Below are 18740 nucleotides of genomic sequence, written 5' to 3' on the forward strand. Positions count from 1 at the left end.
ATGTATTCTGTAAGAGAAAACAAGAAAAGAGATAATTTTAAAATAGTATGAAATATGATACCAGATATTAGAGGCTGGGTGTGGTGGCTCACACCTGTAATCCTAATTTGGGAGGCTGAGGCTGCCAGATTGCTTGTGCCTAGCAGTTCAAGACCAGCCTGAGCAATGTGGTAAAACCCTGTCTCTACTAAAAATAAAGCTGGGTGTGGTGGCATGTGCCTGTAGTCCCGGCTACTCGGGAGGCTGAAGTGGGAGAATTACCTGAGCCCAGGAGGTTGAGGCTGCAGTGAGCAGTGATCATGCCTCTGCACTACAACCTAGGCAATGGAAGTGAGACGCCCTCCCCCAATCTCTCAATCTCTCTCTCTCTCTATACATACACACACACACACACACACACACGCGCGCGCGCGAGAGAGAAAATTTAAGATGAGAACTAAAAATGTCTCTTGCAGTTGGTACGCCCCTAAAGAGGTCGGTGTTCATCTTTGCTTGGCAGTTTTAGTGGGAAATGAGGGGGAGAAGCCTGGGGATAGGTGGTTGAAGCATGAATGGGAAGTAAGCTGACACAGTGAATGAAGACCATTCTTTGGAATGAAGTGGAAAAGAATGAGCAATAATTAGCATTACTGAAGATTATTTTTTTGCTGGGGGAAATGTTTTTAGGCTGAGGTTGAATCAGTGGAGGAAAAGAGGCTGAAAAAGTACGAAAAAAACTTACACATTGTCAACAATGAGCACATTATAATGACTAAAATTTATTTTAATGAAAAAATGTATTTAAGAGAGGAGAGATTTATGGAACAGGGTCCTGGAGGAGATGGGAGATAATGGGGTTCAGACTGCAGAGGAGATGAAGAGGGATAAGCAGAGATGAATTTGTTGTTGAGTTGAGCCTGAGGGTTTTGCTCATCTTTGCAGGGTTTGGTGAGAAGGCGTAGGGAGCTTGAGAAGAGTCCTGAGAGTTGAAACGCCACTGAGGGAATGGAAGATGTTGCTGATTAAAGGCAAGGAATAGGAATAGGATGGTTGCATCTGATTAAAGAATACATCTGATGTCAGTTTGCACAGTGGGTCAAGGCTAGAGTTAAGAAGCTGAATTGGGGGTTTAATAGCAGAGAATGATGTGTAGTGAGTAATGGATAGACTAAGAACTGAAGTAGTGATTGAATTGGAAAACAAGCTTAGAATTTTTGAGGAAGAGAGAAATGGAAGAATTGGTTCTAATTATAAAAGAGGATATTGGAGTTAAGATTTTCAGAGATAAAAAATTTTTTAGACAATCATGATGTCCAACAGAGTGGTTTAGTGAAATAGTGTTCATAAGACTCTGGAGTGCTAAGAAGTTTATATTTTATCTTGAAATTGATGAGAAATCAAGGAAGAGACATAGTAATATTAACTTTTCAGAAACTTTCTTCTGATGATAGTGTGAATAATGGATTAAAGAGGGGCAATACTGGAAGCAATTAGACATGTTAAATTCACTGTGAAGCACTTTTGCATCCAACTGAGGGGGAAGCTTTCAAGCCACCAAGTTTTCAGCCACATGTTTTCTACTCTCTCAATTGAACTCAGTTAATTGACCCAATCTATCTTAATTATCTGCTCCTGAAATGATCACAGCCCCTCAGCTGTGTTTTGCCCACATCATCATCTTTATTAAATGTAATTAGAAGAACCCTCTCTTCTGGGTTAACCTCAGGAAGAACCAGCTCTTTGATATTTTCATGCCATTGAAATTGTGGCGCCAGATATGGCCACAGTGGATAGAAACAGTATAACTTTTCTCCTTACCTTTCACTACATTTTTGAGAAGGTCTGAAAATTTTTCATAAAACTCTCAGGGATGTAGTTTTCAGTTTCTGTGACCTTTGTCTTTCTGAAATGGGAGAGGTTCCCTTGTCCCCCTCACAGGGCGTGCATTGGGGGTGTGGCTCGCTTCTTCAGTGCCCCGCTGCTCAGACCTCTAGAGAAGCATACAGACCAACAGGCTGTGGGGCTCCGACCCCTTGACAGAGTCTGGGGGTGAATGTTTACAGCTCCTGAAGCCCCAGTGGGTGTGTGTTACAGGATGCTCTTTCAGTTTGCCTGTAGGGGGCTTGTGTTAACCAGCTCAATTAGACCCTCTACCTTGTCGCAAAGACAGCGAGCTTTCTGTATCCTGGGTTCTTGCCTTGGTGTACCAGAAGAATTGGATCACACGTGGGCTTGGAGAATGAGTGCAAAGTTTTATTGAGTGGAAGTAGCCCTCAGCAGATGAGGGACCCAGAAGGGAAATGGTTTTCCTCTGGAGTTAGGCCGCTTGGCGGCCCGGGCTCTTTTCCGACTGCCCAGGCCAACCTCCGCATCGTTCTGCCCGTGAATGGCCTGCGGATGTGCCAGCGAGCTCCTCTTCTTCCACCCTTATGCTCCTCTGGACATCTGGCTGCCTGTGTGCCTGCCTGCTAGGGTCTGGGGTTTTCATAGGCACAGTATGGGGGAGTGGCAGGCCAGGGTGGTCTTGGGAAATGCAACATTTGGGCTGGAAGGCAGGAGTGTCAGTCCTCACCTAGGTCGGTGGGCGTGGAGCCCTAGCAAGGGACCACACACTCCTCTACCCAGCACTTCACTTCGCCCATCCCTATCATTTAAAGGGACCACACTCTTCCCTTCCCAGCACTCCCCTATCATTTCTACACTGTAAATTTTGTTTGTTTATATTTGTCTCATCTATCAGGTTGTGAATTCCTTCACATTAACTTGCATGGAATTCATCTTGTTATAATGTGGTACCTAAAAATCCTAGTACTCTGGTTCAAAAATATGTTTAACAGATGTTCAGTGAAAGCGAATGAATGAATGAACGATGACTCCCACACACGGAGGAACCCTGTCCTCCTGTAAGGTACATGATTTGAAGGTCCCAACAAGTCTATCTTGGAACAGGCCCAGTTGCGATGCCCATACAGTTCTCGGACTAACAAAAAGTGTCACACCATCCAGATATGCCTAATTTGGAAGCAGCTGTAAGCAGACTCCCGGCCAGCTCAAGTTTCCTCACCTGGGAAGAGGCGGGAGGCTGTTTAACGTACGGAAGCATAGCGGCCGCCTGCCTGAGTTCGGGAGCGCGGGTTCCTTTCCGGGAAAGAAGCCTAGGCCGTTTTCCGTACAGCAGCATGGCGGCCGCCGACGGGAGGCGGTCATAGCATCACGCCCGGGGGAAGAGGCCGCCGTAAAGGAAGCTCTGCTTCCTCTTCTTCCTCCTCCCGCCTCCCACCGGCTGTCGTAAAAGGGTGAATGGAGAGCGAGTTGTGGGGGGGAAAAAGGGAGGACAGGGGGCGCGGAATCAGAGTGGCGCAGCAAGTGGCCGCAGGTGGCGACGGTGGCGGGGGGTGGGGTGTGAGGTAATCCAGGGGTCGCGGAAGAGGAGGCTGAGAGGGTCAAAAGAAAACTAAAGCTGCAGTCCGGCCTACTGTTCCGGGGGCCGCGGAGCCCCCACCCGGGGAGATGGACCTCAACCGGATCATCCAGGCGCTGAAGGGCACCATCGACCCGAAGTTGCGGATTGCAGCCGAGAACGAGCTCAACCAGGTGAGGAGAGGGTCTTCGGCGACCCTCTTCCGCCGAAGGGGCGCCCCTGCCGGCTGGCCGGGCTCCCTCTCCCCGGCGCCCCTCGTCCTCACCCCCACCGGGCTGGGGCTGACGCCTCACGGCTGGTCCCGCTCTCCGACCCCGCTGCCCCCCGGTCCAGTGGAGCAGGGCTCCCAGGATCTTTGCCGAACAGCTCGCGCACCTGTTGGCCACCTTTGCACCTTTTCGTGTCGTCTTCCTTCTCCAGTGCAGTTTGTTCTGCCTACTTGGTCCGCAAGAAGCAGTTTTTGCAACCTGTGCTAGTGTTTTCAGGGTGTGATTTATTTTCCTTAAGTGCGCGGACTTGGAGAGCAGGTGGGAATTTTACTTACAGTTCAAATCGGAGTTCAGCTTTTTTCCAAACCCAGCCCTTTTTAGGTGTTGCTGTGGAGCACGCTGCCCACCGCCTCCTCCTGTCGGGTTGGCAGGACTGTTTTGACACCGATTGGCCGAGTTTTGCGGAGCGCTGGGCAGTGCTGTTGGGAGAGTGCTCTGGGAAGAATAGGCAGTTTTCATGGTGATACTGCTTTATCTAAGACACATCAAAGTAAGATGTGTTGGAGAAATTTCTTATGAATGCTAAAATGTGTAAGACTTCTTTTTTTTCTCCGTCTCCTGTTCTTCCTAATTAGCCTTGACGTCTTTCCAGCGTTACCCCCACACTTCAAAATTTTAATGATCCCAAACTCCAGCTTATTTCTTCTTCCCTACCGGTACTTAAGAATCACAGACCTCTTACTAAAAAGTAGGGATTAAGAGCTACCACTGGGATGGAGCAACAGCTGTTTTAGGTTGTGATGACTTGTAAAATGTAAATATTCCAAAATCAGCTGTTCTCAAAGCGTTGCCCAGGACCTGGAGCTTCAGCATCACCTGAGAACTTACAAATTATGCAAATTACGGGGCTTCAGTCCAGACTTAACGAATCAGAAACTGTGGGGGTGGGGCCAGTTGTATTTTAACTAGCTCCCCCAGGTGATTCTGTGCCTCCCGAAGTGTGACTGAAGTGTGACTGTCCTAAGTAAATGTTTCTGTTGGAATTGACTTTAAAAAGCTGCGTGTTGGGAATCTTTGAAAGGGATTATTTTAATAGGAAACCTAGGTGGAGTTTGGAGTAGGTATAAATGCAGGATTCCCCAGAGATAAAAGGGAGAGTGAAGACACTGCCAATGGAGAGGAGGTTGGGTTGAACTAATGCCCAAAGATAATGTACTGGTGCCTGAAAAAGAAATGGACTGTCACTTAGAATAGGGGGAAGTTAAAGTCAGTACCTGTCCCAGGCTTTGCAGAGTAAAAGTACTGTATGTTGGCTGGCTGGAAGAATAGTAATCCAGGGGTTAGTTAGGAAGAACAAAGCAGGAGCTGAATTTGCAGTCTACTAGTATGAACAGGGGAGTTGGCCTGTTTATGACCCCCTTCTCACAATGAGGCCAGGTGTTCCTTTGATATCAGGTTACACTTCCCTGCCCTTCACCTAACCTTCATTTCTTTCTGATTCATCAGTATATAAGTACAGTTGATGTTATAGAAGTGGAAAAAGTATATGAGAAAGCCTGCAGAACTAGGAGACATTTAAGACCCAATCCTATTTTTTTTCCCATGGTATTTCAGACAAAAGCAGGCACGTTCAGGGTGGTATGGCCGTAGACTCTTGATGGTAGTTCAATCCAAATCCATTCCATCATCACTCTGCCCTGCCCCATAGTGTCCCACCTCATCACAGACCGTGATTTCCCCAGCAATTTCTAAAGGTAGCTTATTGCTATACCACTCATTTAGCATTTATAATTTATATAAAGCATAGTGAAATGCTTTAAGGTTTTTTGAATCGGCTGTAAGTAGAACAAAATATAATGTCACCTAACAGTGTAGTAAAACATGCTTATGATGATGGGTTTTGCCTGCTTGTCCTTTGCCGCCACTGTAACATCCGACTTTGTTGGATAAATGAGTGGGTAAATCACCATAAGTGGTTATGGTCCACCTCTTCGACTTTAGTCTAGGTCTCCCCTCAGCAAGTATGTTCTGCATAGGGAATGGGAGCAGCTTCTGCGGTATACTGATGGATCTGTCAATTGCCGTTTAGAAAAATAAGCAGCTTCTGCACCACAGCCTATATTCCAGTGGATAAATTCTCATTTGGAGCTATATATTTTTTTCAGGCCAGCATTTTTCTGTTACTAGTGAGTAGTTTTCTGACTGCAATTTGTAATATTGTTTCTGTGGGAAAATGTATTTGTAGTTTTATCTCAGGATATTGAGCGAACCCTATACATCTTCCTCATTTTCTATAGACCAGAAGTCCCATTAGAGGCAGCATAGAGGAATAGGAATGGGTAGGTACCTTGCTTAAGTAATTCATCCAGAAAGGTGTCCTCTTTTAATAAATTATCCTTCACATGGCCTCGGTAGGGAAATAAGTTTTTACTTTCATTGCCAAGCTTTGGAATCTCTGCTTTCCATGCATGTGTACATGCAATTTTCATTACCCTTTATTAAGATAATTTATGTAAATAGCACAGATATATTTATTGAGTTACTATATTGCAGATATTGGTATAAGAGTTTGTTTCCATGGAGCTGGGGATACAGGCAAGTAACTAATATAATTTCAGGTCATAAGTGCTGTAGAGAGTAAAGCCCGAGCAAGAGTGTTGGGATGTATAGCCATTCTCTGAAGAATGGCATTGAGTAGAGAGTTGGATGTTGTGAAGGAATGGGCCAGGCAAAGAGCTGAGAGAGGAACAATGGTTCAGAAAAGGCCCTCAACTTGGCGTGCTGGAGGACTGAGAGGGAATATCGGTTCAGAAAAGGCCCTCAACTTGGCATGCTGGAGGACTAGAAAGGTTAATGCAGCGGAGCAGTGAGTCAGAGGATGGGAGGAGACATCAGTTTTTTGCTTTATGAGTTCTCATAAATGCAGAATTTAGTTAAGCAAACTGCGTATTTGCAGAAAACTTCACAGATACAAAATATCCTCAGGAAATCATTGAGAAATTAGTCTTATTTATTTTTTAGAAACTCAAAGCCTGAAGAGGCACAAAGAAATTGAGTAACTATTTCTGAGTAAAGTAGTATGAAAATGTATCTGACTATATCTCTGAATGTTTTAGCTGGCCAAGTTAACATAGAATGAATCAATGCTGAAAGAAGACAAGGTTTCTGAAATTTTTTAAAATGGCAAACAGTTGCAAAAAGAGGAGTTTCAAAATCTGTACAATGGCAACAGTGTTGACATAAAAGTAGTCTCTGCAATAGGTATATTACTTTCAAATAAGTAGCATTTATTTAAGTGTAAAGGTTATTTTGTATGTGTGGAATAAGATTTTTAAACAAATAACGGAAGTCAGTTTTTTTATGATTAGAATAAACTACATAGATGTTTTAATCTTTGATTCATGACAAGATCTTTCAGTATTTACAAAGATAAACATGAGTTATAATACATATGTAGAAGGTGAAGGCTGGGTGAATCTGTGTTAATTTTGCCTCCTATCAACTGTTGTTAGAACAAATCTGTTTTCTTAAAAACTGCTTTAAAATTCTGATGGTTTCAATTATGGATAAAAAATTTACATGCCACAGATTTGTGATCTGAAGACTACACAGGATGAAAGGAAGAAAATTATAATTCAACATTTTTTGAAGGATATAGAAAGATTTGGAAAGCACAATGTTCTTGGATGAAAAGGATTAATACTTTTAAAATGCCAGTTGTGTCCAAATTAATTTTTTAATCAAACACTTACCTTCATAGATGTGATTTTAATTTAAAAAAATGAATAATATGCCCAAACCTAGCTGTGTATTGAAAGGGATGCCCCCACAGATCCAGGCTCTGAGGAGAGGGGTGAGCTGAACAGACTCTCTGGGTCATTGTCTGGTTTGGCCTCACTGGAATTTGAGTCTTTTCAAATGAATGTCAGTGGACAAAGGCATATGTGGACTCTGGAATGTGACAGGACTGTAATATAGTCCAGGTACTGTACATCTGGATATAACGTGATCAGAAGGAGTGGATGCTCTGTATTTTTTTTGCTTTGAAGGTCCCCATCGCCAAACTCAGGAGCAGATCAAAGTAGAGCACACCTGTGGGGTGAAGTGACCCAGGCCACAGGGCAGAGCAGGCAGGCTCACTTAGGCATTAAGTGTAAAAGATAGTACAGCAGTAGAGGGCAGCTGGTGATGACAGTGTGTCCAACCCCATCTCGTGAGTCACACTGTTCCAATCTGGACTGGCTTCTCTCCATTGCTCACGCTCAACTTTGTAACATTATCTTCTCTGTTTTGCTCTGTTGGGTCTCCTATTTCCTGTAGCCTTTGTTTTTTTGTTTTCTGTTTGTCAAAAATACCATAAACAAAATTGAAGCACAAATAATCTAGGAAGAAATACTTGCCATGTATAGGTCAAATAAAAGATTGAGATTTTAAATTCATAAATAGCTCTTAGAATTTATTAAGAATAAAGCAAATACTCCATTTACAAAAGGATAAAGGGAGTAAGGAATTTGTAGAAAAAACAGCCAACAAAGAGGAAAACACCCAACCTCCTTAGTAATAGAGAAAATGCAATTTAAAACATTAATAAAATTTTAAAGTTTCAAAGGAATGATGATACCTGTATTAGATAGATGGACACTACCATATGCTGCTGTTGGGAGTGTAAATTGGTATACTACTTCTGGAGACCATTCTGACAATATGTTAAAAAAAATCATAAAAATGTTCACATTCTTTTATTCATCAGTTTCTGCTCAGGAAATTTTTTTGACTTGAAGTATTTTAGTAATCTTCATTTTGCCTTGAAGGGTTTGTCTCAGTTTAAAAGTTTTTCTTTTATTTGGACAGTAATGTATTCAGTAACCGGTGCTAACTTATAAGCTACTCACTTATATTGCCCTATTTTATAAAACATTTCTTTGTAATTTCAGTCCTACAAGATTATCAATTTTGCCCCCAGTTTACTTCGGATTATAGTCTCTGACCATGTGGAATTCCCAGTACGACAGGCAGGTGAGTTGGTTTTTTATCCTTTATAAATTTATTTATAGGTGAGAGTAGAATGAGAGTTTTATTTTAATTTTACATATCTGTAATTTATTGAAAAATTCAGAAGCACTAGCACTCATGAAGTATTTCCAGTGACTTCAAAACTCACTTTCTTTTTCCCCAGAAATTTAGAGGTAGATACTGAGCTCTCAAATATCTTCTAGCTCTTTTTTTTCCTCCTCTCCCTTTTACCCACCAATTCCTTGCCTCTGTAACTTTGCCCTTATTTTTCTCAATTTTAATAGCTGATCTCTCTAACGTTTTATGATTTCTGGTAGCCTAGCCTCTGGGCCCATAGATTAAGACCATGAATTTATATATGTGAATTCGAGCTCTGTTACGTGGCAAATCATGGAGGTAATGTGTTGCACAGATGTTCCTAACCCAGGTGACTGCGGAGCAGGACTATGTTTTAAACATGAAACTTACTTCTAAGTCTGTGGGATCTTACGTTGCTTCATGATGTTGTACATCGTCCTTTTATCTTGTTTTTTTATGGACTGGTCATTAGAGCCCAGAAGGTTAAAAATTAGAGCCTTAGAGTATCATGAATTTTCAAAAGATAATAATCAAAAGCTAAAGGAGGTAAACGACAATAGCTAATTAAAAATAAATATTTAAAAAGACTTGTTATGTAAGTGACATATACACGTAAGTAATTTGGACAATTTAGAAGAATACAAAGAAGGAAGTAAAACTACCCAACATTCATCACTCAGAAATGGCCATCATTACTCATCATTAACGTTAGGTGAACATTAGCCTTTCCATGTGTTCACGTAGAAGGATAGATGAACAGTTTCAGAGAAATGGGTCATAATCTACATGCTGATGAAAGTATTTAATTTGATTTGAACATAGAATAAAAAGATAAAGAAATATTAAGCTTTGGGAAGATTTATAACACTATATATGATTTCCTGAAAGATCACTTTGTGGTTAAGATAAAAAAGAAAATCCTATGGAAAAACACTGATGTTGGAATTATTTTTTGCTTTTATAAGGTTTACAAGACTTATGTGTAAATTTTTGAAACCACAGTTGGCACTTGTTTCATCTTTGTTTTATAAAATAGGGCTGTTCTGGAATAACATTTTGTTGAATGGAACCTATTTTAAAAACCTAAGTGTTTATAGGGCCATTGTAAAGTTCCTATGAAGCATTTAAGAAATAACATTTTAAAAGATCTTAAAACAAGTTTTTACATTAATGTCTTCCTTTAATGACATGGAAACATTAGAAAAACACAGTTTATAACTTACATTGTTCTTAATACACCCAAAGATGACTGCCATCAGCTTTGATGCATGGCTCTCCAATTCTTTTTTTTATATTACACATGCTATTTTACAGTTTCCTTTTTTTCATTTAACCATGTACCCTTGAAGATTGCTCCAAGTCAGTGCATATAGATACTTCATTCTTTATAACAGCTGTGCAGTATTTCTTTATATAAGAATTACCATGGTTTACTTAAACGATTTGATATTGATGGACATTTCGCTTATTGTCTTTTTTTCATTGTTGATAGAAGCAATGCTAAATGAGTGTCATTTGATATGTATCTAGGTACTTGTGGGTGTGTTTTTATAGAATAAGTTATAACAAGGGGAAATGCTTGGCTAATGGATATTTATGACATTTAGAATTTAGAATCTTCTCAACTAAGTTGCTTTTGCTTACATTTTCTACCAACAGTGCATTAGAATGCTAGGTTCCCCAAATCCTCACCAACTCTGTACAACTTAATGAAGTTTTGATGTAAAATGTAAACAGCATTGAAAGGCATTTTTTTCTTCATAATTTGTTTTTTCATAATTTAGATTTCAAATCCTAAATTTAAGTGGTATTTATAAATTTTCTGTTCTGTTTAATCTATTATTAAAATACAAGGATGCTCCAAGACACCTAGGCAGATAATTTATCTTTAGCATGACACTTAAAAAAGAATGTTGTGATTTTTGCTTTAAAAGAAAGCCTGTATAAAGCTGTAAAAAAAATTATGCTAATGTTAAGTGGAAATACATCTGCAAAATACTTTTTCTCTTTTGCTTGTGGGCAATCTAAAGTGTTCTTGCTACCATCAGGCGTGCTCACTGGTGAATGTCCTTTCTTACCTTACTGTGAGTTTTCAAGAAACAGGAAAAAATTAAGTATTTTGATGTTGCCAAGCAAAACAAAAAAATTTGAATGTTTGGTCTGCTGCTTTTCTTTTGAGGTGTTGATAAGCATAATAGCATTATTAATATTATCATGTGCGGTGAAGGAAGCCTATCTTAAATTTAGGATAGTTATGATCTGGAATTTCAAATCACTTTTGTTTCTAATTTTTTACTTCTTACGTCTGAAGAGACTCTTTAGTAAAATTTCTCTAATATATGTAAATTTAGGCTCAGAAATGTACTTTTTTCAGTGCATTTTGGAGTTGCTACGAGAAGGAGAGAGTAGTTTGGATTTAAAAGTGGTGGTTGAGAGGTATTAGACCTGAAGAGGTCATCAGTGGTGACAGATGTGGGACTGTCATTTAAAAAAATAGCATGGTTTTTGATTTCTATAAGTTTGCCTGCTCCTTGTTGTTTCTTTTTGTTTGTATTTCCAAAGGATGGACAGGGAGAAGATATAACAATTCATTCTGTGGTTATTTGTTTAGAGGTTATTTGTTAAGATTGACGTCAGCATTGCAGAGTGCAGAACCTAGAAATAAACAGAAAGATGCCTCTGATCAGTCCAGAAGCACTTTAAGAAGCTTTTATTAACATTCATGCATTTTATTTGTAGAAAGCTTTGTGGCTTGTACTCAGAATCTATTTAATATTGTTTTGATAGAATTGACACATTTGTTGTCTAATCTAGCCTTTCACAGAGTAATAAGGGAGAGAAGGGGTACAAAATTACAATGAAAAACAGCAAGACTTAGAAACATCAACTCAAAAGCATGACATTCTGCCCACTGAGATAACAGTACTTTCTCCACTTTGAGGTTATGAAACCCAATTGACTTCTGTAGTTGTGTCTCTGGGTCCAGAGCTTAAGTGATGATTCATTGTGCTGAAGGAGAAAAGTGTGTGTGTGTTTTTAGAAAGTTAATTTCAACTTATGATGCTTAAAATGGTGAGTGGATTTTGTAGGAAAACTGTCTTAGAGCAGCCATTTTTATCATAGAATCTGAAATACATTTATAAAATTCTACATTATAACTATCCTAAATTTAAGTGCCATTTGTAAATTTTCTGCTCTATTTAATCTATTATTAAAATACAAGGATGCTCTAAGACACCCAGATACAGTAAATTTAATATTTCCTTTATGAATTGGATTAAGATGATATTAGTCCTTTGTTTCTTAGTTCTGGCAAATGGTTTGTATTTAGGTACTTGAATTAAATGATTAAAGGGAAGTTTTCAGATTATTGGTTGATATGGTAACAGTTATCTTTGGTATTTTTCCTTTATCCTTAGTAATCCATAATTATCCATCATAGTAATTAAAATTTTCTTTTTAATATATTTTCAATTTTATTTTACCTCATTGTACATTTATTTAGGCATATACAAATTAGTCAGTGTGCCTTTTTTAAAGGCTGTCTCGTTTGATGCACCATAATTTTTAAATTATAACTTTTCATTTATAAAATTAATATTAATAGTATTTAATGACTAAATCATAAATAAGTCCATGATTTTACCATGTCTGTATTTTTACTGTCTAAAGGTTGCTTTTCTTTGTTTTCAAGACTAGTTCTATAGGGATCAAAATGATTTTGTGACTAATATAGTTGATTTTTCTTTTTGCAAAGATTGATCCTGTGAAATCAGGCTGGGTGTTCATGCCTGTAATCCCAGCACTTTGGGAGGCTGAGGTGGGTGGATCACTTGAGCCCAGGAGTTCAAGACCAGCCTGGGCAGTATGGCGAAACCCTGTCTCTACAAAAATACAAAAAAATTAACTGGCGTGGTGGTGCACGCCTGTATTCCCAACTACTTGAGGGACTGAGGTGGGAGGATCACCTAAGCCCTGGAGGTGGAGGCTGCAGTGAGCTGTGATTGTGCCCCTGTACTCCAGCCTGGGCGATAGAGTGAGACCCTGTCTCAAAAAAACCCCTAAATCCTGTGAAATCAGTCTGAACTGCTGACAGGTTGGTTCATATCCTTAGATCATTCATTCATTATTTTCTGAATAGTCTATACATTTTTATGGAATGTGTACTCTTTGCCAGTCACTGTTACGTAATATAATGACTATACCCGATAAAACATGGTACCTAGTCTAGAGCTTGTGTGGTCTGAATTAAAAACAAGTAAGGGAAAAAAGAAAACTCTAACACACATCCCCCTTTATATAATTTTTGGTTTCACCCAAATAAATTGAAATCATAGATGGAACAGTTTTTCAGAACTTTAGCTACTCAAAACTAATGAAAGAGGAGCTTACCAGATGTCAAGTTCATAATTTCACTAAATTTCTTTTAAGTTTTAGCTAATGTAGAATGTATTGGTGTATTCTTTATGGTATAGTGCTTTGACTACCCAATTTAGTTTTTTTTTTTTTTTTTTTTGACAGAGTCTTGCTCTGTTGCCCTGGCTGCAGTGCTGTGGCATGATCTCAGCTCACTGCAACCTCCGCCTCCTGGGTTCAAGGAATTTGCTGGAATTACAGGTACCTGCCACCATGCTTGGCTAATTTTTGTATTTTTAGTAGAGACGGGGTTTCACCATGTTGGTCAGGGTGGTCTCGAACTCCTGACCTCAGGTGATCCGCCCGCCTCGGCCTCCCAAAGTGCTGGGATTACAGGTGTGAGTCACTGTGCCGGGTCATGAATTTAGTTATATGTTAAAAGTTGGGTGAAGAAAGAGTTGGGTGGGGAAAGAAGAGAAGCTTAAGGGAAGAAAGTTATGCTGCTTTGCAAATCACGTATCTGTATTCTTTACACACACACACACACACACACACACAACATTATAAGTATTTACTTACATTCACTGTTCAACTGGGATGGTTAGAAAGCTTTACATTCTGGCCAGGTGCAGTGGCTCACACCTGTAATCCTAGCACTTTGGGAGGCCGAGGCAGGCAGATCACCTGAGGTCAGGTGTTCGAGACCAACCTGGCCAACATGGTGAAATCTTGTCTAACTAAAAATACAAAAATTAGCTGGGTGTGGTGGCACACGCCTGTAATCCCAGGTATTTGGGAGGCTGAGGCAGGATAATCGTTTGAACCCGGGAGACAGAGGTTGCAGTGAGCCAAGATCTTGCCACTGCACTCTAGCCTGGATGACAGAGAAAGATTCCGTCTCAAAAAAAAAAAAAAAAAAAAAAGAAAAGCTTCACATTCCTTCTTAAAATGCTGTAGCAATATGTCAGCCTGTTTCTTTCAGAAGCCTTTTGTTAAAGGTTGAAGACGATTAAAAAGAACAGAACAAAATCAGATTATGTATTTTGATAGATGTGAACATATAAAAATTTTCTGAGCTTTTTTCCAAAAATTTTTGATGGCTGATGTTCATTTCCCTATTATATTTACAAGTAGTAAATATTTCAAAAAGGTTGGATGAAAATTACCAATACTATAAAAAGAAGAGATACCCCAAAATGCTAGTGTTTGACAGTAGCCAGTGGGAAAACAAAAAACAAAAAAAGCCATCTTCATGAAGGAAAGTAGAACTTTACCTGTTGTCACCTCAGAATTAGGCATTGCGAAAAGTATGATTTTATGATCTCAAAGTATGTTTACTATGCATTATTTCTAGATAATTTTCCTGTCCTGTAAGCTCTGGGTCTTGACTTAATGAAATGTTTTCTGCTTAGACTAGCTGAAGTGAAACCTTTAAATTCTTATCCACTTTCCCTTCCTGATTTGGCTGTTTATACCTGTAAGAGTATCCATTTTTGCTGGGTTTCATGTTTAACATTGAAGGGTTTGGACTTTCATGCTCTGTAAGGCTGAATTAAAGCCATCCTTTTTGGTACTGCTACATTAGCATTTTTTCTCAAACTCAGCTGCCATTTACCTGAAGAACATGGTGACACAATACTGGCCAGATCGAGAACCTCCACCAGGAGAAGCAATATTTCCATTCAACATTCACGAAAACGATCGCCAGCAAATACGTGATAACATTGTGGAAGGAATAATTCGGTCTCCAGATTTAGTGAGGTATGTGGTGCTATATATTTGTGATTACTAGAAAGCATGAAATGGTTAGATCTGAGGGTGGGTGCTGTTGGATCTAATCCTCGGCCTCATGTTTCATTTTCTAAAGAGGTAAAGTAATAAAGAGGGACACTCAAAGAATATTATTTTACTTAGTGGTCTTTGCATTTGTAATTCTTTGCCTCAAGATATTTTGGAAAAGATTTTGTTGTCGTATGTTGCCACAAAAAGAGGTAAGATTTAAAAAAAATGATACTTAACCAAAACAATTGTGTAAGTCTTGCTACTTAAATGACCTTTATTCTTAGTAATGATCTCTGGAGTTTTTTTACTACCTGCTTTTCTTTTCTTTGATACAGAGAGACTGATTCTGGGAATTTTTACCTACCACCTGTCTTAATCTTTCCCTGTATTTTTATTCACATTTATGAATTGAGCATGTTTTCCTTCAGAGAAGACAGGATAGAGTAGGTATAAACTAGAAGAACTGTCTCCAGTTTTTCACAGTCATAGATTAGATGCTGTAGAGCAGTAGTGTCCCTCAGAACTTTCTGCAGTGACAGTGTTCTGTGTCAGTGCTATCTAATATTAGCCACAAGGCATCAATGACTGTTGAGCACTTGAAATGTTGCTAGTTGTAACTGAGGAACTGAATTTTTAATTCCATTTACTTTTGATTCATTTAAAATGTGCATATGTAACTAGCAGCTGCTCTATTGGACAGAGCAGCTGTAAAGTCATAAAAATTTTGCAATCTTAAAATAGGAGAAACAAATTCTTTTCAACATACAAGATAGTAATTAGGTATCTTTTGAAAATGGGAGGGACAAATAGGTGAAAACAGAGGTAGAGGAATGAAATTTTTTAATGTCAAGAGGTTGAATATAACGTTAGCCCTTAGTATCTAATAGCCATCATGACATAAGCAGTGGAAAAGGAAGGAAGTACGACGGGTAACAGGAAGGAGAACAAACATTGAACTCTTAGAGCAATTAATTTGTTAAGAGGAGAAAATAGGTGTACTGGTTAAAAAGAAAAAATCAGTATTATTCTTATTGGTTGCCCAAATGCCAGTCATGGGACTGATACCCCTGTGGTACCATCATGTATCCATTTATTTTCAAAATCTTAAATTTTCAGATCTCCCTTAATCTTCGAGTGGTTCTACACAGTAATGCATGAAGGATGGCCTTTCATAACCATCCTTTGCTTGGAATGAGAAAGGACTGCGAGAATCAACCTGAGGATGAAATTTTAAAAAATGAAAAGCTTCAGTTTTATTTTTTACAAATATGACATTTATTGTTTAAAGGAGCAGCTATTACTGGCACTAAAGGAGATCTTTTATCTTTATTACAGGACGGTTCTCTGTGGCTTTGCTCCTTTTATGTCCTTAAGGCTTAATTATAATCATTGTTGAAATTTCTTCCACCTATTCTCAAAGTTTAAGAGTATTACAAAGGGATTTTTCAAATAGATTTGATAACGTGAAGAAAAGGCATCATTTTGTTTAATTTTACCAGTTTAAGTGCATCTGAGTTACTGGTTGTTCAACTGAAAATGCTTTATTTTTTTTTAGTTGCCCTGTGGAATCCTAATTTTGCCAGGTTTGTTTTCTAACCATTTGAAAATGTCATGTAAGGTCATATTTGGTGATAACATTGAATTGATAGTTTGTAGAAAAGAAATTTTTCCCCCTATTTTCTTTTCAGTTCCAGTTAAAGTTGAAATCTCATTGAGGAAATGATTACTGATCTATGTTATCAGATAACTTATTTTAGCATTTAACTTTGTGGTTTTATTAAAGGAATATTTTCTTTTTCTGTTTTATGTCTCTTCTGTTGCCTTTTTCATTTATTTCTTTGGAAATAGCTCTTAGCTCTCCTCTTCAGGAATTGCCTCGCTAATAATACATGTTTCTTTCTTATACTCGGGGTACAAAAATTAGTATCTCAGACTGCTTTGGATAGATTCAACATATGATGTTGGGTTTTAATTGATAATGGATGGGTTCAAGGTTTTGGCCCATAGAGAAGCTTCCCACCATTATGTAGGCCTTCTTTGTACTTACTTGTACCATCTTTAGACTAGGTTTATCTGTTTGAAGTGTTATTTTTTCCCCCATTCAGGATATGGTAACCAAAATATGAGATATAATAAGCTGGAAATTTTACAGAGTGGAGGTAGATTCATTGGAGTTTTTTGAAAATTTTAAACTATTTAAAAAAATTTTTTTAAACTGTATTTAGGATAAGATAGTTTGAAAGGTTTCATTCATTTTAGAAACTCACCCATTCTGTTTATTTTCAACAAGTTGAGCCCCTGAGGATGTTTTTTAGATATGTCTTTTTCCCCTACCCCACATATGTAAGTATATAATACACGTAAATAGAAGATAACAAACTTTTATGTAAAATATTAGAGGTCTTTGAAACACAGTATTTATAACTACTTAGATTTCGGACTTTTCTTCCCTACTTTGTAGAGTCCAATTAACAATGTGTCTCCGTGCCATCATAAAACATGATTTTCCTGGTCACTGGCCAGCAGTGGTCGACAAGATAGACTATTACTTGCAATCACAGAGCAGTGCAAGCTGGCTTGGCAGTTTATTATGCCTGTATCAACTGGTGAAGACATATGAGTAAGTTGGTTTCCATTGGCTGAAGAAAGCAGCCTTGTGTAACTTAGAAATAATGAAGTTGCAAAGAGTGGTCTGTTGTGGATATTCTGCACAGGTTATCAGATTAGTTTGGGAAATGTTGGGTTAAACATGCTTAAATGTGTTTATTTGCTGCAGTTATTGAAAGAAACTTTAATGTGCTGATGGATATTGCTAACCTCTGAGACAGTGATATAATATGAAGCACTTCTCAAACTTGTTAGTTGCACAGTACCATTTATTAACAGCTTTCCTTGGAAACTCTGATATAGAGATACCTTAATATTTGTCTTCTAGGGAGTATATTAAGTAAACCAAAACATTTACTTTTTTGGATGCAAGATAGAAGATGTTAACGTTTCTTTGCTAATGACATTCTTTTCCATAAAAGCAGCTTGGGTAGGTAGAGGACTAATATCACACTTAATAGTATTGCTTTCTGGTTTCTAGGAAGATTGCTACATGTGTATATGAAGTCCTGTAGTTCTCCTTTTAAACTGACTAGTTCCTACTCTGCTTATGAAATTTATAGAACATATTTTAGATTTATGGCAATTAAAGCGATCTAAGAGCACCTAAATTTTAAACTATTTTAACTGCTCAATTCAGGGAGAAATATAATAAAAAAATTCTCCCCATATTATTTGTTATATAGTCTATTTAAAATAACATAGCAACTTATATTTTATAGTAAGAATTTTGGCTGGATGAAAATTAATTTAAATACTAGAAACATTCATGTAGGAAAACTGCAAAATGGTCTCGGATTGTTTTAAACTAGTCTAAATCTTTCCAGAAAGATTTTAGGTGTTGTGCCTAAAACAGGGTGTGTTATTTTAAATTTCTTTTCAACTTAATTCTAGCAATTCAAACAAACTACAAGCCAATGTTAATGACTTTGTTTTGTTAGTTTTATGTATTTAAAAAATATTTTATAATTTATTGTTGGTTCTTTGGGTGGGAAAAATTACTTTTCTGTTTTTGTCTTTGCTCATGTAGATATAAGAAAGCAGAAGAGAGAGAACCTCTTATAATAGCAATGCAGATATTCCTGCCTCGTATTCAGCAACAAATCGTGCAGCTCCTTCCTGATTCCTCCTATTATTCTGTATTACTGCAGAAGCAAATTCTGAAAATCTTTTATGCACTTGTTCAGGTAGGTTTCTATTGCAGAAAACAAATATGGAGTCCTGTATTTCTGCCTGACACATGGAAAGTGCTCAATAAGTGTCACTTATTATTAAAAATTATTTTGTATTATCCC

At 38.2% G+C, this 18740-nt stretch overlaps 1 protein-coding gene across 6 annotated transcripts in view; it reads left to right on the forward strand.

Moving 5' to 3' along the window:
• The first annotated feature begins 3063 nt into the window (after nucleotides 1-3063).
• IPO8 (importin 8) overlaps nucleotides 3064-18740 on the forward strand; it is a 76675-nt gene continuing 60998 nt past the window's right edge. For 2 of the 6 annotated variants that reach the window (XM_054663378.2, XM_054663377.2), the window contains exons 1-6: nucleotides 3265-3573; nucleotides 8544-8625; nucleotides 13222-13317; nucleotides 14661-14817; nucleotides 17300-17458; nucleotides 18476-18632. In XM_054663378.2, the coding sequence (XP_054519353.2) occupies nucleotides 3490-3573; nucleotides 8544-8625; nucleotides 13222-13317; nucleotides 14661-14817; nucleotides 17300-17458; nucleotides 18476-18632 (735 nt within the window). In that variant the 5' untranslated portion in view covers nucleotides 3265-3489. Of the gene's footprint in view, nucleotides 3574-8543; nucleotides 8626-13221; nucleotides 13318-14660; nucleotides 14818-17299; nucleotides 17459-18475; nucleotides 18633-18740 lie in introns of all 6 variants that reach the window. The other 4 variants (XM_016923711.4, XM_016923710.4, XM_054663379.2 and 1 more) reach the window with 3 other exon arrangements.

The sequence above is a fragment of the Pan troglodytes genome, chromosome 10 (genome assembly GCF_028858775.2).
Source record: "Pan troglodytes isolate AG18354 chromosome 10, NHGRI_mPanTro3-v2.0_pri, whole genome shotgun sequence".
Taxonomy (NCBI): Eukaryota; Metazoa; Chordata; class Mammalia; order Primates; family Hominidae; genus Pan; species Pan troglodytes.